The 23605-nt window shown below is 36.6% G+C and overlaps 1 protein-coding gene across 10 annotated transcripts; it reads left to right on the plus strand.

Annotated features, from left to right (window-relative positions):
* The first annotated feature begins 939 nt into the window (after positions 1–939).
* Positions 940–22575, plus strand: LOC113726950 (callose synthase 2). Of its 10 annotated transcripts, none has more exons than XR_011839275.1 (44): positions 940–1197; positions 1880–2118; positions 2663–2763; positions 3009–3127; positions 3219–3312; positions 3706–3816; positions 3896–4012; positions 4184–4276; positions 4388–4479; positions 4609–4735; positions 6210–6347; positions 6445–6521; positions 6603–6696; positions 7847–7969; positions 8983–9100; positions 9559–9893; positions 10013–10065; positions 10149–10209; positions 11029–11110; positions 11199–11248; positions 11398–11484; positions 12539–12673; positions 12785–12879; positions 12958–13042; positions 13116–13282; positions 13379–13502; positions 13587–13684; positions 13765–13894; positions 14326–14477; positions 15339–15392; positions 15679–15788; positions 15889–16014; positions 16148–16216; positions 16294–16483; positions 16560–16713; positions 17152–17271; positions 17348–17463; positions 17624–17707; positions 18274–18386; positions 18480–18709; positions 18829–19574; positions 19736–19786; positions 20274–20459; positions 20666–21222. XR_011839275.1 is itself a non-coding variant. In XM_072075507.1 (44 exons), exons 2-44 carry the CDS (start codon positions 1932–1934, stop codon positions 20912–20914), a joined length of 5895 nt encoding a protein of 1964 aa, XP_071931608.1. In that variant the 5' UTR covers positions 940–1197; positions 1880–1931; the 3' UTR covers positions 20915–21222. The 10 variants fall into 10 exon arrangements, 5 of the variants coding, with proteins under 5 accessions (XP_071931608.1, XP_071931610.1, XP_027106672.2 ...); XM_072075507.1 differs by having other exon boundaries at positions 18829–19626; XM_072075509.1 differs by having other exon boundaries at positions 18829–19626; positions 20578–20744.
* The last annotated feature ends 1030 nt before the right edge of the window (positions 22576–23605 follow it).

The following is a 23605-nucleotide window of genomic DNA, read 5'->3' on the forward strand; positions in this document are numbered from 1 at the left end:
TACCCAATTTCATGGAAGTTATAAAAAAAAACCTTAATCCCCACAAAATATTCCCCCTCAAGAGTGAAAACCTTAAAAACGCCAAAATAAATAGGGGATACTATTAGGGACCTTCGCTCAGGTTTCTCTCAATATCACTTAGCATCCCTAAAATTTTAAAAATTTTATTTATTTCCTTTATTTTTATTATTTGAGTAGCAAAATATTTTAAAACCCTGAGCTATTATTTTGCTTATTTTACTAAATAAAATGCTCCTAAACCACTTTGTTTACTCAAAAAAAAAAAAAACCACAACCTAAAAAAAATCTCTAATAGTACCATCACATCACAAAACTATAGTCTATAAAAATATAAATTTGGAAAATAAAAAAACATTTGTAAATAAATACACTAGCACTAATTCAACTCTATTTTCTCAAAATCGATTTCTTATGAACATTTTTTTCCCCAATCTCTTTTCAACCCATTCTATAAACCTTTAAGTTGTAGTACTAAATTACTATAAAAATTATGCAAAATACACAAAAAAATCATACCCTACTCTATCATAATCATAAAAAGAAAAAGATAAACAAAATTAATTTACTATGTTTCCAAATAAAAAATTGCATAGTCATCAAAATAAAAAAAAGAGTAAGAGAAGATATTGGAGAAAGGGAAAAGGGAAGAAAGTGAATTTTTGTTTCTTTTTTCTTTAATTTTTTTGAGTTTCATTTATTAGATATGTCAATTATATATTCAGTGAGAGATAATATAGTCATTTTGCAATTATAAGGGGGAAGACAAGTGATTATTTTTAAAACCTAACGAGGAGGTTTGTGATATTATCCCAGTAATTAGCCACTCTTTCACCTTTGGTCCATCTTTGGTCACTATTACTACAAGCAAGCACTAGCAAACTCTAGTTCGTTCGGTTGCCCGCCTTAGCTTCTTTCCTTGCCCATAATGTTTTTGCTTACTTTCATGTCAGTTAGGTGCCGCCTTCTCTTCGCTCGCTCACTCTCCATTTATTCTCTCTTTACACGTAACTCTCTGTACAGTCTTTTCTTAGTCTTCTCACACCCGTACACCTGGACTTCAACTGTTTTGTTCCATTAAAGCCATGGTGTGACACTATTTACTGCAGCTCCACTGTCCCATTCCTCTGCTCTGGAAGCAGCAGAGTTTCAAGAATTTCCTAAATAAAATCTTTCATGGTAAATTTCTAGTTGTTTTTGCTGTTCTCAAGTCATCTGTGAGTCCCTTTACCTGTACTGTTCTTTTGGTAAGCTTTGATCACCAAACAGAGAAGAAAAGCACGCTGAATTCTGTTTCTTGATTAAAAGTAGGATTTTCTCTGTTTTGTTTTTTCAATTGATAAGCAGCCTGGTGTTAGTTTGAGTCACTGTTGGTTAAATTCGAGTTCAGTTACTTTTATGTTGGAAAGGAAGTTGAGGTTTTGGAAAAAGAAATACGAGTTTCGATTGTTTCAGGGATACGAGAAACCGTATTTCCTCTGTTTTCTGAGGGGATACCAAATATGGGTTTTCAGGGTCATTCATGATTAAATTCTGTTTTCTCTGTAATACGTTTTGCTGTTAATTTGATGTAATCAGAGTAGAAATGTTAAGGGAATAAAGAAGGAAGATGCAGCTATGGAGGGACTAGTCCAATTTTGCCATGTCTTTAATGTTTCTTGAAAGAAACTAAGTGGTTCTCTTCTTGTAGTTAGAAAGAGATGAGTGGAAATTTCTTTCTTTCTGTTTTTTCCCTCTGCGGCGACTCTTTTCCTCAGGCCACTAAAGCTGAAGAGCTGAAATTCTTGTCTTTTAGTGTTCAAATTCTTATTAAATAGTTAAGGTGTGACATTTTGTTCATTTCAATTTTGGGTTTTGACAGGTGAATTGTAGGGTAATTTGATTTTGTTGTTGAGGTTATAAATTAAAAAAGGATGGCTTACCAAAGGAGGGGATCGGACCTCCAACCGCAGAGGCGTATTCTGCGGACACAGACTGCTGGTAATCTAGGGGAGTCTATGATGGACAGTGAGGTGGTTCCATCATCACTGGTAGAGATTGCACCAATTCTACGTGTTGCCAATGAGGTCGAGCCAACTAATCCCAGGGTCGCTTATCTCTGTGAGTCCATGACCATTTCAATATCCTTGTGTTGGTTGTTACTTATTACACAAATATGTGCATATGACATCTAAGCAATCCATCATCTAAAAACCGTTGGTGGATATCAACTAATTGGCTGTAAGAGCTGAGTGCATGTCTAGATGAATTTTAATACTGAAGGTTGTATGGCTGTTCAGCTGATAATGTTGTACCAACGTGGTATGAGAAGAAAATATGAGTTTAAATGCTATTAATTTACTGACTGTTATGCTACACTTCTTAATCTCAAACTAGTGTTTCAGTCTGCACAAGTCATACAGGCATCAAATTCTAGTTAAATGTTGTGGTACTAATGCTATCGCCCTCCTTTTTTGTGACTATAGGAAGGATGATAAGTTGTTTGGACATGCTAATGTTTATATGGTTTCCTGAAATTCACTTGTTACAAATTTTGTCTTTTAGTAGATGATTAGTACTCAAACTTTTGAGGCATTTAGAAGGGAATGAATGAAATGTATTTACACCATATTACATACTCTAATGGCCTTGCTGGGGGACTCAGGTCGGTTTTATGCCTTTGAGAAAGCTCACCGTTTGGATCCAACATCAAGTGGACGAGGAGTCCGTCAGTTCAAAACAGCCCTGCTTCAACGTTTGGAAAGGGTAATGTCAAATTTTCATGAAATTGAAATGAAAAAATTGTGTCTAGTTACTCGATGTAACTTTAGAATATTCTAGTGCTTGTATCAGCAAGAGGACTTTGTTATCAGGCTAATCCACCATATTTGGATTACCCAAACATATTCTTGCTGCTTGTCTTCATCTAAAGATGAATGAGCCATTTCTATTCCTACATTTTCCAGTTAAGTTTGCCTGAGCAAATTCGTATAATCTGGATATCTTGACAGGAAAATGATACAACAATAGCTGGAAGGACAAAGAGTGATGCTCGAGAAATGCAGAGTTTCTATCAGCACTACTACAGGAAGTATATTCAGGCGTTGCATGCTGCTGATAAAGCTGATCGGTAGGTTTTCTGCAGTCGTGGGCATTTATTTCTTAACAGCTAAGTGCAGATTCCTTGCTTAATGCTTCTTTATGATCTCTTTTCTGTCCAGTGCTCGACTCACAAAAGCATACCAAACTGCTGCTGTACTTTTTGAGGTCTTGAAGGCCGTTAATTTGACAGAAGCAGTTGAAGTTGCTGATGAGGTATTCTACTTTCTTTCCTTGTAGATCATAGATAATCTTGATTGTACAGGAAAGTATACTGGCAATTTGCAGAGGAAGTCTTTTCTATGCATCTGCTTGAGGAGGTTTCATCCTGTTAATTGCTTCAGTTCTCCATGTACATTTCTTCTGCAAAAGAAGTGGAAAAGGAAAAGAAAAAGAGAGTCAATTACAATAGTTACTCAACCTGTTAATGACAAGCCCCTTTGCTCATGCCGAAGACAAGTTCCTCAATTCATACTCAAAAAAGAGTTCCTTTAGTCATAACAGATTATGATAGCAGTCTCCACTTTTTCCAGAGATATAGATGCTTCCTATTTCCTTGATCTTACATCTTTCCAACCGTTTATACATCCCTAGTTTTTATGGATGTAGATTTTGGAAGCTCACACAAAGGTTACAGAGAAGACAGCAATTTATGTCCCTTATAATATACTACCCCTGGATCCTGACAGTGCAAGTCAAGCAATTATGAGATATCCTGAGGTTCGTTTCTAGTAATTTCATCAAATTATAGGTAAGGGCCAGTATTCAGCATATTTATGGACCTTTTGCATTGTCACAGATTCAAGCTTCAGTTTCCGCACTTCGTAATATTAGAGGACTACCATGGCCTAAGGGTCATAAGAAAAAAGTTGATGAGGATATTTTAGATTGGCTTCAGGTTATGTTTGGTTTTCAGGTAAGTGCTGCTTCTGCTAGAGCTGTATGTGTATATACATGGATGACTGAGAAGTAGGGCATGGCCAAATGGTTGCATATGCGACTGGTTGCATATGCGACTTAGAGATGAACAGCATTGCTCATTGCTTCTTGTAATGATTTTATTCGCTGAAGTATTATTCATCTACAGAAGCATAATGTATCAAATCAGCGGGAACACTTAATCTTGTTGCTGGCAAATGTGCACATTCGTCAATTTCCAAAGCCTGATCAGCAGCCCAAAGTACTTCGCTTCCATAATTTCACCTAAACTGCCACCCCTCAACTTTTTCTACTTTTTTTTGTGGGATCGCCCGTGTTCTGATGATCTGTCCTGTATGTCTTTGTATTCTAGTTGGATGACGAGGCACTTACAGAAGTTATGAAAAAGCTCTTCAAAAACTACAAGAAATGGTGCAAGTATCTTGGTCGCAAGAGTAGTCTTTGGTAAGTGAATTCACCTCCTCCTCCATAAGTTAATATTCTACACTCTGCTTTTTGTTTGTATCTTTACATTCTTTTGCCTCATTTTGTTGGTTTTTAGACTTCTTATTCCATTATTGTCTCCATTTGCAGGTTGCCGACAATCCAACAAGAAGTGCAGCAAAGGAAGCTGTTATACATGGGCTTATATCTTCTTATCTGGGGGGAGGCTGCAAATTTACGATTTATGCCAGAATGCCTCTGTTATATCTACCATCATGTACGATTACTTTTTTCCCCCTGTTTTATAGTGAGATATCCAATCCTTTTTGTCAACTTTGAAGGTCTCTTGTTACTTTTGGCTCTCTTCCTGCCTATTGCAACTAAAATTCTGTAAAGTTTTGCCTTTTCTTGTAACTCTTTTCTGTTATGCACATAAAATTGGAATCTGATTGAGTCCAGAAGAAGCATGTCCAGTTTGTAACACAAGCACTAAAAGATGCAGTTTTTATATATTTCTCAACGCACGTATCTGTTTCTGGTTCTGTACTAGAGCAATTTCATCTTATATCAATGCTGTACATGATATTTAGATGAAGAACAAGTGCTTATTTGATTCCTTGGTTGTTAGGTTAAAATACTATTCCTCAATATGTTGAGATCTTATTTTAATTGGTCTGGTGAATTTGAGCACAGTCAGTTACAGCATAAAAAGGAATGGTTTTGTATCATCTGCATTTAGTAACCACAGATGGTTTAGTTTGTTTTCGATGCATGATTGGACTGCCTTAACAGCTTAGTTTTCCATATATAGGTGAGCCTGTTATTTGGGTGATCAGAACATGTAGGGCAATAGCTTCAGTTGCAACCCACAAATTCCCCTGCTCTAAAGTCATGTTCTTTTGGTGTGAAGTACAAATTCCCTGGAAAGATGCATAGGGTTGGCTGTAGCTAGTGAGTTTGGATAATTGCTTGATTCTTGATGGAACTGTCTTGTCTGTATAGCCTGATAACATAAATTGTTGTGATGATTTGTCTGCCTGTGATATTCATAAACTCCACTTTTATGGTTAAAGGATTGCGTTTGTTTTGAGTGTATTCTATTCTACTTTACATAGAGAACTGATGCAGATTACGGTCTTCCTATCTTAGCTGCAAGTCAGGTCACTTAGTAGTGTCGAAAAGAAAACTGGTATCGGAGAAGTGAAAGGAATTTACCAATGGCAGCAGAAAAATGGGTATTAAGGATGGTTGTGGCCTTCTTGAATTGCTGAAGGTGTTGGGAGTTTTGTGCTTTGTTGGTAGAAGAGAGAAACACAAAGGATCCAGCCATTAGGGACTAGCGTCAAATATTAGGAAATAAAGAGAGAAGAAGAATAAAAAGGCATTGTAAAATTGAGCATCTGCAGTATCTTGGGGAACATACATATTCACTTTCTGGGCACTGGATTGTTGGAAACCTTGTATGACTGTGAATTCAAAAGAAAAAGGAAAGGCTGTTCCCAATGAAAAACAAATCTGATCAACTTGTCTACAGTAGCATATGTATTTCAATGCTTGTTGAATGCTTTAGTATCAAGTTGTTAAGGTATTAAATGAACTATGACAAAACTATTATTAGTAATAAATTTGTTGCTTCTCAAAGAACTGCACATCCAAGCTGACATATTTTTCAACTTATTATGCTCAAGTTCTGATTATATTGAATTCAATCAATCTCCTCGATATTAAGTTATTCTGCTGTTTATATTCAGATGGCCTTTGAACTTTATGGTCTGCTTGCTGGAAGTGTTAGTCCTACAACAGGTGAGACTATTAAGCCTGCCTATGGTGGTGATGAAGAGGCTTTCCTGAAGAAAGTCGTAACTCCAATTTATAACACTATAGCTGGGGTAATTGCTTCTTGCTGGCTTCTGAGATTCTAAACTTTCCTGTTTCCATCTTTAGCTTAGGTGGGTTTTGTCTCTTACTGCTTTTTCTGCCACACAGGAAGCTAAAAGGAGCAAAGATGGAAAATCAAAGCATGCTCAATGGAGAAACTACGATGATTTAAATGAGTACTTCTGGTAAGCTTCTTTAGAATAGGAGTCAATGTTTTCCAGTTCAAAAAATGTGCAAACTCAGTAGTGCTTGGCAACAAATTGCAGGTCAGAAAATTGTTTCAGGCTCGGATGGCCAATGCGTGCTGATTCCGACTTCTTCTGTATTCCTGGTGAAAGGCATCGCAGTGACAAGACTGAGGTATATACTATTTTCTGATTATACCATTCTTACCTCATTATTGTCAGTTACTAGATCCTCTCTTTTCTAATTGACTTTGAAGAGCAAAATTATTATCCTCTATTGGAGGCACAGTTCTTACATTTCACTTCAGGTTTTTTTTTTTTTTTTGTTTTTTTGTTGTTGATAGGGCTAGACCAAATTTTGTCTTTCAAATATTATATCCTCCTTTTAGCTGCAAAAATAATTGAACTTTTACCTGTCTCTGGTGATTAGGAAAGAAGAAGATAAAATTAGTAATGTTTCTGATAATATGTTAATTGGTTGGTTGAATGGAGCTCTTTTAACGAAATTTCCTATTTAAATATAAATGTGAAGTTACTTGTAAGTTGAGTAAACGGAACAAATTCTCGTAAATACTTTGTAAAGTTGTTCTTCCTTCTCTGTATTGCATTGAGTATCCCTTCATAATCTTTGTGAAGCTAACTGTTTTTGTCCAATTTCAAAGTGCCAAATTCTTTCACAACAAAAAATTCTGGATTTTCTTATATGTTGAGGCATACCCAATTTTGATGTCATTAAGCCTATTGGTAGATATTCATACTAAAATGCTCCATATGGTTGAGCCAATTAACTTTTTCATTGCTGAAGACTACAATATTTAGTCTTTCAGTGATAAAGGCGCAACAGTCAGTTTGGTAAGACAGCAAAACTGGTGCTTAGATTGCTGACTTCTATTGGATGATAATCTTTCTGAGGATAAGAACTGATAAATGATGAAAGCAGAACAGGAAAATTGATACTATTTACATTTGCATTTCAGAAAACATCAGAAATACAATGTTTGCAATATTCTAATTATGTGAAAGTTTGTTCACTGCCCTTCTCTTTCTCTTACCAGAATAATATACCTTTAGCTGTATGTTCACTATTAAAAAGCTTTCTTCTACCTGAAATGATTGATTACCTCTTTCGACTACTTGACCATGTTATTCATGTCATTCTTGTCTTTTGCAGCTTTTTATTAAAAATGATTTTCTTCTTAATCCCTAAATTGTTCATCCAGTTAATTTCTCTTGGACATTTTATCTGTTTCTTAATGAAGATAGTTCACTCGTTATCTGGATATATGACCTAAAGACTTGCTCCTATGTGGATGTGATGCTACCAGGAAAGTGAACGAAGTACAGGGGATCGATGGATGGGAAAAATTAATTTTGTTGAGATACGCTCGTTTTGGCACATATTTAGGAGTTTTGATAGGATGTGGAGCTTTTTTATTTTGTGCTTGCAGGTAATCATTTTATTTATGTTGTGAATATATTTAGCTTTTGGCTAGAGTCAGCTTACCTCCTTGAAGTTGACACTTAATCCTTTTCGAACCTATCAAGTTTAAATGGGGTTAAATTTTCCTGTTTCTAATGGTTATATTTGCAATGTCAACCAATACTTATTTCAAATTTGAATGAGAATAAAGATCCATTCACATTATAGCACTTATACCCCCATTAAACCTGCTAATTTAAAAAAAAAAAAAAGATCCAATGCCTAGCAGGAGATGAAGTGGAATGCAACTGTTGAATGAAAAAGAGAAAAAGAAAACTGGAGAAGCCAGAATTTTACTTCCTTTATGTTTTTTTGTTGAGGACTTCTCATCCTCGAGGTTGTATCACTTGTCTTTGTTTTATAAAATTTGTTCTTCTATCTTGAAAAGAAAATCTGTACAACTTAATAACAAAGAAAGAAGGATTATATTCACTCTCTCTTTTCCAGCTCTTCAACATCCCAAGTTTTTCCTTTCTTTCTCATCTTCTGCTGCTATTCATCAACTTCTTGACACACTTGACCTATGGCAATAAAACAAGGACCAGGTTACTTACTTCTCAAGTTGTAGTTCCATTATGCTGACCAGCAACTTGTTGGGAGCAGGGGCAAAAAACGCCTGCCCAACCTAGTAAAGTGGTGGGCAACCGAACGAGTATTGCAGTTAGGGGGTGGTCAGAAGCATACCCCAAGCAGCCTCCTGTGAGCCCAAAAAGCGCCGGGGGGGGGGCTGGGGAGATACTGGCTGCCCTCCAAAGAGATAATACAGCTCTAGAAGGATATTGTGGAGGTTTCCCTACACTTTAAGAGTACTTATAGAAAATCCCTCAGAACCTTCTGGAAGAGCATCATCAGAAAACTTATAATTGGCCCGTTTTACTTGGAGTTGTAATTAAGTGTCTCAGTAATCTGTTTGTTTTTCCTTTACCTTTTTTTTTGTTTTCTATTCCTCCAAGTATAACACCTATTATGTCATTAACACAGGCTATGATCATCGTTGCTTGGAATGGCTCAGGCGATCTTGGTTCTGTATTTGAGGCAAATGTATTCAAGAAAGTCTTGAGCATTTTCATAACTGCTGCAATACTGAAACTTATCCAAGGTGAATGGATATCATAATCTCGTTCTGTTAGATTACATTTTTGTGATGTCTTAATGCTCTATATGTCAACTAATAGTGACATGTGCGGTCTTTCATGTTCTTTGTTGTTAACATTTTTGCTTGTTCAGTTATTTCTTGATACGTTATTTTCAAGATATTCATGCGTATACTGGATATGCTTAACCTTGTTAAAAATTCACATTGCTACTGTAAATGTAATCCTGGGAAAGGATTAGGATTTTGACAATCACACCAAATGAATCAGCAAGGTCAGCAAAAATAGTGTTCTTATCTGGTTTATGGTGCTGTACTTTTGGTCCACAATGCATAAAACCAAAAATGACTGCTTAAGTTTTGTAGGAAAGAGGAGGTCATTGTGTGTCTACATTTTTCTGTATGCCACATATGCTGCACAAGATTGTATTTAATGTATGGCTTCTTTTTCATCATATATTCAGCTGTTGTGGATGTAATTATGAGTTGGAAAGCATGGCACAACATGTCTCCACATGTGAAGCTAAGATATGTATTAAAGGTGGTTTCTGCAGCTGCTTGGGTGATTGTTTTGCCAGTCACTTATGCATATAGTTGGAAAAACACTGCTGGAATTGCGATGACCATTAGGAATTGGTTTGGAAATGGTGCAAGTTCCCCTTCTTTCTTTATTATTGCAAGTCTGATATATTTGTCTCCCAACATGCTCTCTGGATTATTGTTTCTGTTTCCCTTCATCCGCCGGTATCTTGAGAAGTCGGATTATAAAATCTTCAGGCTCATTATGTGGTGGTCTCAGGTATATAAGCTCATGCATTCTAAATGAGTTAGTCTCCTGTATTTTAAGCTTCAGATATTTTTTCTGATTCTTAAAGTCATCTTGTCATGCAATCAATTTCCTTTGCTTGAACAATGCAGCCTCGACTCTTTGTTGGCAGGGGGATGCAAGAGAGTACATTTTCTCTTTTCAAGTAAACTTTCTGAGCTTTTCTCATTGCCTGGGAAGATTTATGTATGATGTATCCTGATCACTATTAATAATCATCTATCCCAGATACACTCTATTTTGGGTTCTCCTATTAGCAGCCAAGCTGGCATTCAGTTTCTTTATAGAGGTGATGCCACGAATCCTCTTTGTTTACCATGATTGCATCTCACAGAAAGTAAATGAAGCTACACTTTTAGCATGCTTTAAATATAATATTAATCCCAGTATTAAATCAGTAGTCTAGTCATGTCACGAAAAATTTCTGTCTCTTGGCGTTCCACATGATTGATTGATTATATCATAGGTATGATCGTGAAAATGGATTCTTCCACAGTTCGTAAAATACCTATAAAGTCAATGGCTGTGGATAAGATTTATGTAGGAGAGAAGTGTATACTTTGTATTTTTAAATTACCACCAAAAAGCAGAAAAGACTTTTGTATTCAGATTCTTCTTTGTTCTTGGTCTTCATGGTGCTGGATTAAAAGGTGGGTTTGAACCTAGCAAGACTTGATGCATAATAAGCTGTCATTATACTCTATCAAACAGAATCCTTTATTAACTGGGTGTAACTTGACCTTTAGCCGCATGCATCCCTTATCTGTTCTTTTAGTCTTATCCTTTTTTTCCCTGACTAGCACCATTTAGTTTCTTGTCCATCAATTCACATTTGAGAATCGATCAGTTTCCTTGTGTCAATAATCCTGTGATATATAGTATGATTTGGACAAATTGACTCTGCAAATAGAAATTAAGATAATTTGGAGGTGTAAGGGCTGCGGTGGACCAAATTAATGACATAGTGTTTCAGGTAGATTTGTAGCTGAGACCACCATTCTGCCATGACTGCTTTATGTTACACAAAGTTCTTTGTTCAAGGAAATTAATCTGGAGGTCAGTTATCAGCCTAGATGTAAAAGATAGGCTTGACAGATTTTTATTGCAGATAAAGCCTCTCGTAAATCCGACAAAAGAAATAATGAAGGTTCACATATCACGTTATGCGTGGCATGAGTTCTTCCCTCGAGGTATCCAATTATGTAAATCTCCCTTAGAGATGTTGTGTAAATGTAAAATTGCTATTCCTCTAAATGTCTATTTATGATCATTTTACAGCAAATAAAAATATAGGAGTGGTGATTGCACTCTGGGCTCCTATCATTCTAGTAAGTTCCTGGTCATAATAATACTAATTTTTTGCAGTTCCTAATGAGATAAGTTGTCCTCATTCTGATCTTCTCTCTTGTTGCTTTATGTCTTGCTTTCTTCATCTTTCCTTTTCTTTTTACAAAATGCAGTTTCATTTTGTTCCCAGGTCTATTTCATGGATATACAGATCTGGTATGCTATTTTCTCCACAATATTTGGCGGCATATATGGAGCTTTTCGGCGTCTAGGAGAGGTTGGTTAAACTTCTCATACTCTTAGTTTCAGTCTCTTTTTTTTTTTTTGGGGGGGGGGGGGATAGTAAGGGGGGGAATGAGAGCAGTTTTTTGTTCCTCTAATCTTAGGAGGAATCAGCATTAGGTTGGTAACCTTGGCCACTTGGTACATGGACTGAATTTCGTGCTATTGAATATCAAAGATATATTTGTTGTGAAAAGACTGAATAATTACCCCTTAATCAGATCTTTTAATCAGATCTTTTGCTTAGTTGATACACAATAACTGGTCCAAACAATGAGTTGCTTAGGTACATGTTGTAGCAAACCAGAGGGGCTGGTAAATCTAGCAGGTGACTTTTTAGAATTCCTACAAGGAAGCAATATTGGTATTTGTTATAAGGGTAAAGAATGCATTTTATCACTCTGTGGTTCAATTAAGCATTTTGCATTGCTTTATTATTGATTCATTGATTCTCTGTTTCTCAGTATCAGTTGAGCTTCATTTTAAGGGAAATTGGTAATTTGAAAGTATCAGTCTCTCTATGTTTTTGAAATGACCATATTGCATTTTTTTCTGTAGAGTTCAATCATTTCTTTGAGACATAGCATGTTACACACTGTGCTCTTGCTTTCATTAATTTCCAAAACCTCCATGAATTGTTTTTGGGTTTGCTTCATAAGACTGGTAGAGGCCTACTATAGCTTGTTGTCTTGTCACCTAGAGTTTGGGAAGGTAGAACAAGGAGGAGGAAGGAAAAGATAGCAAAGAAAAGAGAAAGGGGAAAGAAAGAGAGAAATGATGATCTGAAAAAAATTCATTTAAAAAATTGCCTGCAACTAATGTGGCACTTTTTGTAACTTGATGTGCTACTTGGACTGAATGGCAAGATATCACGTGTTTCTAATGTTGAGTGGCTGAAGTGTGACTTTGAACAGTTAAATTGCCTGGAATAGTACGTTTGAAAAAGTTTATTGACCATCACAGTAATCTAAATTATTCTTTTTTGTTCTTTAGGAGATCAGATGCTTTTTGATATTTAGCTTATGAATTTGGAACATATCTTCTGTCAGATAAGAACATTAGGAATGCTGAGGTCTCGCTTCCAGTCATTGCCTGGTGCTTTTAATGCCTGCTTAATTCCTGTGGAGAAGGGTAAAAAACCTAAGAAGGGACTGAAGGCAACATTTTCTCGGAAATTTGATGAGGTTCATATTAGTAAAATAACTTGCTATACTATGTCAGATTTGCTGTTACTTTATTTTTGTTGGTTTCTCAAAAGTTGTTGGTAACATTTGTGTACATATTGTTGCCTTCAGATCCCATCCAGTAAAGAGAAGGAAGCAGCAAGGTTTGCTCAGATGTGGAATAAAATCATTGAAAGCTTCAGAGAGGAGGATCTAATAAATAATAGGTATTTGATGATGCTATGCTGGTAGTATTTTTCCATTTCATGAAAGCCTGAATAAATCATTTTGGAGTCATTCAATAGGGAAATGAACCTGTTGCTTGTGCCTTACTGGGCAGATCGTGATTTAAATCTCATCCAGTGGCCTCCATTTTTACTAGCTAGCAAGGTATTGTGGCACCTGAATGTCTTTCTTTTATCTCCTGGGAGAAATATGTTCATCTATCTATTTCTACATATAGCTTCCTATTGCACTGGATATGGCTAAAGATTGTGCTGGGAAAGACCGTGTCCGTGAGCTGAACAAGAGACTGACTTTAGATGTTTACATGCGCTGTGCAATTCGTGAATGCTATCTTTCATGTAAAAGCATCATCAATTCTTTGGTTGTGGGTGAACGTGAAAAAGTGTAAGTTTTACATTAGAAAAATGGAGTTAAAAATGGAAGTTAGAATTCCGCCTTTTTTAGTTCCTTCTGTATTTACTCGATGTTTCTTACGTTCAGGGTCCTAAATGAGATTTTCTCCAAAGCTGATGAACACATAGAGAAAGGTGATCTAACAGTAGAATTTCAAATGGGTGCCCTTCCTAGCCTTTATGAGCAATTTGTACAGCTTATCGAGTACCTGGTACTTAAAATTGCACACACTTTTTGAGTTGCATCTATTTTTGGATTGTCTTGATACATACTGAGAAGTTTGTGAACAATACAGAAAGAGAATAAAAAAGAGGACAAGGATCAAGTAGTAATTGTGCTGCTCAACATGTTTGAGGTTGTGACCAGGGACATAATGGAAGACTCAATTCCTAGGTAAATTATAAGCATCTGATTTCTTCTGCATATTTGCTTGATAAGATAGTCCACCTTTTCTGATTAATCCAGTTCTACAGTATTCTAGACTCTAGTCATGGTGGCTCTTACAGCATGCATGAGGCAATGACGCCTATTGATAAACAATATCAATTTTTTGGCACACTGAGGTTCCCAGTGACAGAAGAAACAGATGCATGGAAAGAGAAGGTAAATTCTGCCAGTGGTGCATGACATTTGGACATTTTGATGTGTAATTTTCTGCTTATTTTGCAATAATTATAGTTGCATGTAGGATTGGTGATCTAGACTCATTAGGGGTTTGTACAACTGAAAAGAATTGTCATCTTTAATGAATGGCTCATTTTCTCGATTCCTTGCTTAACATTTTGCAGTATTTTTTATAAATTTTTTAATACTAACTTGTAATTTCATTAGAATATAACTGGCAAGTGTACTTGTATAGAGGTCAAAACCTCAGTATGACATCATGAGCCAACAAAACTATTTAAATCTTCTGTACAAAATAAGAAAAAAAAACCACTGCATGACCTAAGTATGCATGCTCAATCTTTGTTAATGTGGCAAAAGAAAGGAAGATCAATTTTGAGAGACCAATCTGAATTTACCATTCTTTTCAGATACAAAGGCTACATTTGCTGCTTACTGTCAAGGAGTCAGCAATGGATGTGCCCTCTAATCTAGAAGCTCGGAGGCGTATCTCTTTCTTCTCAAATTCATTGTTTATGGATATGCCTGATGCTCCCAAAGTTCGGAACATGCTTTCCTTTTCGTAAGTTCAGATTAACTATTATAGATATTCCCACATTGAAGAGCATGTCTTAGGAATGGAGCTTAGTTACATCATTGTCTCATAGGTCTAAGAGCTAAGGATTTCATTTATGGTGCTTGAGATAGTTGTTGCTTACATACATACCCTCATATGCCTGTGCATGTGTATTAGAGTAATGTCAGCAGATATAAGCTTTGCAAATAGGACATTGATTTTGTTATATAAGTCTACATTCCGCTATGGCTCACAACAATCTGCTGTCTTTTTTGACAAGTGGTAATTAAAAAAAATTAAATGTTTAATGCTTACAATTTATAGTGCAAGGCATGCAGGTATTCGCTGTATTGTGTTTACCAGAAACATAATTATTGATCTTCTAATTTTACATTTGTTTCTTAACATGTCATCACCAGGACCATGTAATACCTTAAACTTTGTTTTATTTGCGCACTCTGTCATGTTCTGATTTTTATCCAATGGTCTGAACAGTTTGTTAGGACCATGGTTTCTGTTCTTATTGTACATCAAAGTGCTTCTTGTTACAATATGCACTATAACTAGGACTATCAATGTCAGATCTCTATTCTGCTGGAGGTAGAGTTCATATTCTGAGTAGATTATGATTTTTGCACCTTCATTTAATTATTCGGCCTCAAATTATTTACCTTCTATGATGGCCACTATGCTCCTAATTTCTGTTAGTTGTTCCTGTTTTTGAGTGCATTTCTGAAAGGAAGTATTTCAGCTGCTGCAAAGTTGTGCTTCTTCTAGATAAGCACTATTGTTTGCTTATTAATTTCACAATCAAATGTTGGTTGAGTGTGGTATTCTCATAGACATATGGATCCTTACACCTTTTAGGGAATGCATGTGGGAACTGACATCTTCTAAGCTGAAAGTTTTAACCTTCTGGAGGTACAAACATCTGTTTTTTTGTCCTTTCAGCAAATCTTTTGGGAAGATCCTGTCCATAAAGCTTCAAACTGTTTATGTGGATCATAGTATGCTTGTCAATTTTCATATATTGCAAATCCTGCAGTTTCATGAAAAATTGATATTATGACCCTTCCTATGCCTATCGCGCGGAATGGAACTTGATTGTAACTGTTGACTAGACGAACATATCTAGGGAGGATTCCTTCCACTTGAAATTATCTTCTTTCTTTTGCATCTAAGTTGGCTTGCTTTTATTACTTTGCAGTACCTTAACTCCTTACTACAATGAGGAGGTTCTCTTCTCTATAAATTCGCTGAAGAAACCTAATGAAGATGGTGTTTCAATACTTTTCTATCTGCAAAAGATTTATCCAGGTAAAATATTTTCATTTTTTGGCCCATAATTGTCCTTGCACACCCTTGCATGGCATTTGAATGGAATTTGCCAGAGCGAACCATAAGAAATTTGTTACAGATGAATGGGACAATTTTCTTGAGAGAGTTGATTGCAGCAGTGAAGAGGATCTCATGGGGAATGTAAAATTGGAAGAAGAACTCCGTCTATGGGCATCTTACAGAGGCCAGACATTAACAAAAACTGGTAAAGAATTTATTTTGTGCTTATGCCATCATTTGAAGAGCATGCATAAAGGACTTACAGCTTGATATTTTATGTGCTTGCTTTTTACCTTTCCACAATTTCCCCTCCATTTTCTGCTGCTGGATTGATCAAGTGCGGGGCATGATGTACTACCGGCAAGCTTTGGAACTTCAGGCGTTTCTTGATATGGCGAAAGATGAAGGTGTCTAGAGAAATTTAATTCTCCTGTTTGTCACTGTAATTCGAGTACTGATGATTTTAGTTATTGGATTCCTTTAGAACTGTTGAAAGGCTACAAAGCTGTTGTATCAAATACTGAGGAGCAGTTGAGGAATGAGAGGTCCTTGCTAGTTCAATGTCAAGCAGTTGCAGACATGAAGTTCACATATGTGGTTTCCTGTCAACAGTATGGCATTCAAAAGCGATCCGGTGATCCTCATGCAGCTGATATTTTAAGGCTTATGACAAAGTAGGTTGATGAAATGGTTTTCCTTTGAATTTTAGTTGGCAATGGTCACTTGCATTTACCTAATATTTTCTGGTAGATATCCCTCGATTCGTGTTGCTTACATTGATGAGGTTGAGGAACCTAGCAAAGATAAAACCAAAAAGACGGTAGAGAAGGTTTATTATTCAGCTCTTGTCAAGGCTATGCCGAAGTCGGTTGACTCTTCTGAACCAGATCAAAATTTAGATCAGGTATTTATTGTAAATTCACAAGACATCGATTTGAATTCCCAGGTACAGTAAAAATTTTGTTGTATTTGCTATTTAAGACTCCTGATCTGTAGTTTTGAGTTTTTCAGCATTAGTTGATATCAATCTTGTGATGCCAATATGAAGTCCATTTTAATTAGTTATGTTCATGATTCTTGTCAATGGTGTTATATCCTTATTTTTGTAATATTGCATTTTCTGGTGAAATATTTTGTAGATCATGGTGAAGCTTAATTCTTTGTGATTTTACTCTTGAATATTTGACTGCATTTTTTAGTGCTTTGAATTAGATCGCATTTGCAAGATCTTATATAATTTATACAGGTTTATGGTGATGTGACCAAATGGTACCATTTAGATTCATCGCAATTTCATACATGTAAACCTCTTATTTTTGGCTGTATCATAATCTCTTGTCAGGTTATATATCGAATTAAACTGCCAGGGCCAGCACTAATGGGTGAAGGAAAACCAGAAAACCAGAACCATGCAATTGTCTTCACACGTGGAGAAGGATTGCAAACCATAGATATGAACCAGGTATTTACCAGGAAATTGACATGTGTGCTAAGATTTTTGGTATTGTATGAAAGGCTCCTTATTGTCTCATGTATAGGATAATTACATGGAAGAGGCCTTCAAGATGAGAAATTTATTGCAAGAGTTTCTTATAAAGCATGGCGTGAGCACCCCAACAATACTGGGACTTAGGGAGTACATTTTCACGGGCAGGTATTTATACAGTTGTTAATGTACCTGAATTATGGTCTTCATGCTACCATGAAATAGATTTGTAATGGTGTGATAATTACAGACTTTTAATTGCTATCTTTTGTATTCTCCTTTCTAGTTTTCAGCCTCTGAATTTATCTATGACTTTTTATCTCTGCAGTGTTTCTTCGCTTGCATGGTTCATGTCAAATCAGGAAACGAGCTTTGTCACAATTGGTCAAAGATTGTTGGCCAATCCGTTAAAGTAAGTCACCTGGATGCAGCCTCCAAAATTTATTCGTGAAGTATGCAAAGTTGTCAATCTGAAACTTATATAAGTATCTCGTTCCTCATAAATTATGTTAGCTGGGGATTTTACTTGTAGTTGTCTCATGAATACTGGTGTTTGTAGAAGTGATCAAGAATGTGACACAGTAGGATCTTGGAATTTCAGACAATCTGGATAAACCACAGTTTTACTTGCAGTTCTGGGAGGATGGGTTCTAAAGATTTGATTGAGGGATTAAATGGAACCAAAAGGCAATTTTAGCTAAGCATCCAGTGGGTTTTTTTTTTTTTTTGGGGGGGGGGGGGGTTTGAAGGAGTCAGTGTAATTGTTTCATAGTCATTTGAGCTTTCTTGTAAGTTCTGCTTGATTACCTGCATAATTAATTCGTACAAAAAAGTCAAGCTCTTATCTCTAATAGATGGTTATCTTTGTAGAACTAATTAACAATAGTATCCAGAAAATGTTTGGCTTGGTCATTAAGTTATTGCTAATATCAATTATCTTCTTTTTCTGTTTGTTTGTCTTGTTCATTGAGTTTCCAGGGTTCGTTTCCATTATGGCCATCCCGATGTATTTGATAGATTGTTTCACCTAACTAGAGGTGGCATTAGCAAGGCTTCCAAAACTATCAACTTAAGCGAGGACATATTTGCAGGCATTCTCACATCTCTGAAAGTTTCCTAATTATGTAGTTTTGCTGGATTCTGGATTTTGATATTTTAACACTTTATTTTTCCTGCTTATCTAGGTTTTAATTCTACGCTCCGTGGTGGCAATGTCACTCACCATGAATACATACAAGTGGGTAAAGGTAGGGATGTGGGCCTTAATCAAATTGCACTCTTTGAGGCAAAGATAGCTAATGGCAATGGCGAGCAGACAATGAGTCGTGATGTTTACAGGCTAGGTCACCGGTTTGATTTCTTCCGCATGTTGTCATGTTACGCAACCACTGTTGGGTTTTATATTAGTACCTTGGTATTCAACCTATCTTTTTGTCTACTTGATAATATTATACCAATGGAAAAGTTATTTATTTATTTATTTGTTTTTATCTCTCTGGATTAATACTTTAAATATCTTGGTCTTCTTTGCAGATAACTGTTATTATAGTCTATGTATTTCTCTATGGTCGTCTGTATCTTGTCCTTAGTGGTCTTGAAGAGCAACTGAGCAACCATCCTGCAATTCGTGACAATAAACCTCTTCAAGTAGCTCTAGCTTCACAGTCTTTTGTGCAAATTGGACTTCTAATGGCTTTACCTATGATGATGGAGATTGGTCTTGAAAGTGGTTTCCGAACTGCATTAACTGATTTTGTACTTATGCAACTACAACTTGCTCCTGTATTTTTCACATTTTCTCTTGGAACTAGAACCCATTATTATGGGAGAACATTGCTTCATGGTGGTGCACAATACAGAGCTACAGGTCGAGGATTTGTTGTGTTTCATGCTAGGTTTGCAGACAACTATAGATTTTACTCTAGGACTCATTTTGTCAAGGGAATTGAACTGATGATTCTACTACTTGTATATCACATATTTGGTAAAGCATACCGAGGTGTTGTCGCATACATATTGATAACAGTATCAATTTGGTTCTTAGTTGGAACATGGCTTTTTGCTCCTTTCCTCTTCAACCCTTCTGGATTTGAGTGGCAAAAGATTGTTGATGATTGGAATGACTGGAATAAGTGGATAAACAACCGCGGTGGTATTGGTGTGCCACCAGAAAAGAGTTGGGAATCGTGGTGGGAGAAAGAACAGGAGCATCTTCATCATTCTGGGAAGCGTGGTATAATAGTGGAAATACTGCTGTCTCTGCGCTTCTTCATTTATCAGTATGGTCTTATTTATCACATTTCAATTACAAAGGATCACAGAAGCTTTCTGGTATTTTGATTATTTGCACTTCGTACCACATCCTTATGACAAAGTTGTTAACCTCTTTGACTGAACTGGCCTTTAACTGAATTTATTTTATTGCTGTTTCTGTTTCCAGGTTTATGGTATTTCATGGCTTGTGATTTTCTTCATATTGCTATTGCTGAAGGTGAGCTCGGTCAAGATTTTAATCGTTTATATTCTTTTTACAAGCATGTCCAGTATTATATATTACTTTTCAGATGGTCTTATAAACTAAAGAAATTAGAAAGAAGAAGAAAGTTTTGCAGCATAAGTGGTTTTCTGCTATGTTCTAGTGTGAGATGAACTTGTATGGGATAGTTCCCTACTTTTGTTTCTTTGATGCTCCAACTGGGGTATCCGGGGAATAACTCTGTAACTGCTGGTAGTTTTTTATATCACACACAAACAATCAAGTAATCGTGTCTGCTGAATATAGGTTTCATAAGTTTTTATAATAATGATTGACAGAAAACCATGCTCTACAAAGGACGGAAATTTCAAACATTTTAGGGATGTTTCCAGTATAATGGCTTTTGTGTGCTTCGGTTTCAAACTGATGATTAGTTTCTGCTTGATAAGGATTTGTAAAATGACCTTATACTTGTCTTTCATTTCTGGTTTAATCTTTGCAGGCTATATCATTCGGAAGAAAGCGACTAAGTGCTGATTTTCAACTTGTGTTTCGATTAATCAAAGGCCTCATATTCCTTTCGTTGGTTGCAATATTGATTACATTAATTGCACTTCCTCACTTGACATTTCGGGATATTATAGTTTGCATCCTTGCATTTATGCCAACTGGATGGGGATTACTTTTGGTGAGTGAAATCTTCCCTAAGTCTGATATTTCAAATTTTTTTTTCCCTAATGATTTGGATCCCTATTTCAATTGCATTAAGTAAATTTCAGAGGAGTTGACTAGTATTTCCACATTAGGTTTGTGATTTTCCATGACCATATCCAACACTTATGTCTTCTATGGTTCTGATTTTTCACCCTCTGCTACACCTGAAACAAAAATCAGATTGCTCAAGCTTTGAGGCCTTGGGTTCAACGAGCTGGGATATGGGGATCAATCCGGACGCTTTCACGGGGTTACGAAATGTTAATGGGCTTGCTGCTGTTCACACCCGTCGCCTTCTTGGCATGGTTCCCTTTTGTCTCGGAGTTCCAGACACGAATGTTATTCAACCAGGCGTTTAGCAGGGGTCTGCAGATATCTCGTATCCTTGGTGGTCCAAAGAAAGATCGATCCTCGAGCAACAAGGAGTAATCGAGTTGGAAAACAAGGTAAACTGGTGTAAATATTTTTTAATGCAAAATGCTCCAGGTAAACAAGGACCCTGCTCGTAGATTTCGTCGAGGATGCAGTGCAGAAATGGGGTGCTTTAGTAAATGCAGCTGCTCTATTTGTATAGCTTTTCGAATGCTGCATTAAGGCACACAAGCAACAGATGCACAGTAGTTCAAAAGTTGTAGCAACTTTGATCAGATGAATGGTATCATAGTAGCAGAAACAAAATGCCCACTAACACATCAATGGCTTCGAGAATAATTTAGCAGGACTTAATATTTCTTTCAGGACACCTAATCAAACAACCAAGCTAATTTCTTTTGCAGTTGTCAAATGAGCAAGGCAACTAACCAGAGAGGAAACACGATTTATAGGACTCGTATTGCTGAAATACGTGAGACTGGGAGGAGTTGCAAAGCAAAATCACTAAGAAAAGGCATGGTTTGTCTGTAAAACTCGCAAAAAAAGCAAGAAACCAACAGAATTTTTTGATGATTAAATCATTGCTAGTAATTAGTACGACACAAATTGTAGTAAAACTAATAATAGTATCTTTTGTTTGAGGGTCCGATGTAGTCACAAGCATCGTCAAGTGCTTGAAGGACTAGTTTATGTGCAATTGTTTGCTCCTCCATTTTCCTTTGCATTTCATAAACAGACTTCTCAAATTCTTGTTCTTCTGTAAGTCTCCTCTGGCTTTCGTCTTCAATCTTTTGCGTTTCCTCTCCCCCACCATTTTTAGCCATTCCTTTTCCCTTTCTGCTGCTGGCAGTTATAGGTACAATGCAACAATCTACATGTACCCCATATTCACAAGAAGCACTTGTACAATAATGAAGCCACTGAGTTTGATCGATCATTTTGCGACATACATCACAAGCATGGGTTTTTGTCTTTGTGTGGATGCTCAAAGATCAGCTTAAGTACATGTGGATGCTTGTTGCGAATTTGGACGGTTTTAGGCAAAGAAGCGCATTGAAGATGGGGATCAAACTCGCATTGAGCACAGCTTAAGCTGAAGGATTTACCTTCGAACAAACAAGCGTTGCAAGTATAGGATTGGCTTGAGTACGTTGGGGTAGGGAGGAGAGTCAGGGGATGAGGATGAGAAGGGTCCTTGGAGTGTTGAGGCAGCTATCATGGAGGAAGTAGTTACATGATAGACATCCATGGAAGGGTTCTTGAACAAGAGTCTCACAACCATTGCAGTTTATTTCCTCACCTTCTTCAAGCATGAGGGGCATTAATACATGGTGGTGGCTGAAATGCTTGTTTTCTTGCAGATTCTTCGTCTCTCTCTCTCTCTCTCTCTCTCTCTCTATCTGAATGTTTTCAGGTTAATTTGGGTTGGGTGAGGGTGTAGTACCGTTTAGCCGTGCAAATATATAACACTACAATGGTGCTTGGTGCATGTATCAAGCCAAACTTCCCCCAGCTTTCCCAAATATTAAAAGAAGAGGAAGAAGACCAGCCAACTTGCTTGCCTCTTGTAAATGGTAATCCTGCAGTTCAAAAATTTCCTGTACGTGTTTTGGTTGACTACAGCTCTAAACAGTGCATGTATAAACAATAAGATGGTTTTGTAGTGGATCCTAATTATATTTGGGGATGTGAATGAAAATGAAATGTAGTCCTTTGTATTCCCCTCTCAACAACCATAGAGTTAATAATAACAGCAGCATCAACACTGCAACAAAGCTGCTACAAAAATAAATGAACGAGAGTAAGCACATCAAGCAATAAATGGTACTGTGAAGTATAATGCACTGAAGTTTTCTGCGGTGTCATTCTCTACCCCTGTACCACTTCTGAAATTAGGAATGCACTTCCATCTTGCTGAAGATGTGGAACTCTTGCCTTGCTAAACTGTGCTTTAGTTTTTGTACATTAGCCTTATATTCTAGTGAACCTAAAATTGGCAAACAATAGCAACAAAATTGCATTGTACGCATCTTATTTTTATGTTAATCAATCAAATTTGTTAGGTTAATACGATCCACAAAACCAAAACCTAGGGGCAAGAGGAAAGTTCAACTTATAGGACAAATTCTTGTGAAAATTGAGGCTATGACAAGTTGGTAACTGTAGTAGCTCTACTTGTTGATTGCAAAGAAGAACAATGAGGATGACTCTAGCATTTCTAGGCTGTTGATCATTACCGTTTTACTTGAAAAATTTGTCTATTACAAACATGCCATAAAACTTGGCTGCAAAACGGACCACGTAATTGTCCATCCATGGGGTCTGCCCCATTTTCAACATATTTTTAACTTTCAAATTTTGCAAAGTTCAAGCGGAGAGCTCCATGTGTTTAAACTCGGACCGGATCCATCGGTTGAAACGGAAATCGGTCAAGTGTCCGGTCCGAGCTATTTTAAAAATCCGAATTGGTCAAGACTCGGTCAAATCCGGTCAAAATCGGGTTTGACCGTAAACCTGAAGAACCGGTAAAAATCGGATTTTTCTTATTCTCCATTTAAATTTTTTTCCCCCTTCCTGATCTCTTAACTCCAAATCCTTGTAAAGCTCTCCCTCCTCTACAATTCCATTTTCACTCTTTGACTTCAATTCAAGCATCAAAAATCAATGTTTTAACCTTTTATTAAACAAGATATAATCTTAGATCTTGTATTCAAAAGAAGAAAAGATCCAAAAATGCAAAAAAAGGAG

This window comes from Coffea arabica, chromosome 2c, assembly GCF_036785885.1.
Source record: "Coffea arabica cultivar ET-39 chromosome 2c, Coffea Arabica ET-39 HiFi, whole genome shotgun sequence".
Taxonomy (NCBI): domain Eukaryota; kingdom Viridiplantae; phylum Streptophyta; class Magnoliopsida; order Gentianales; family Rubiaceae; genus Coffea; species Coffea arabica.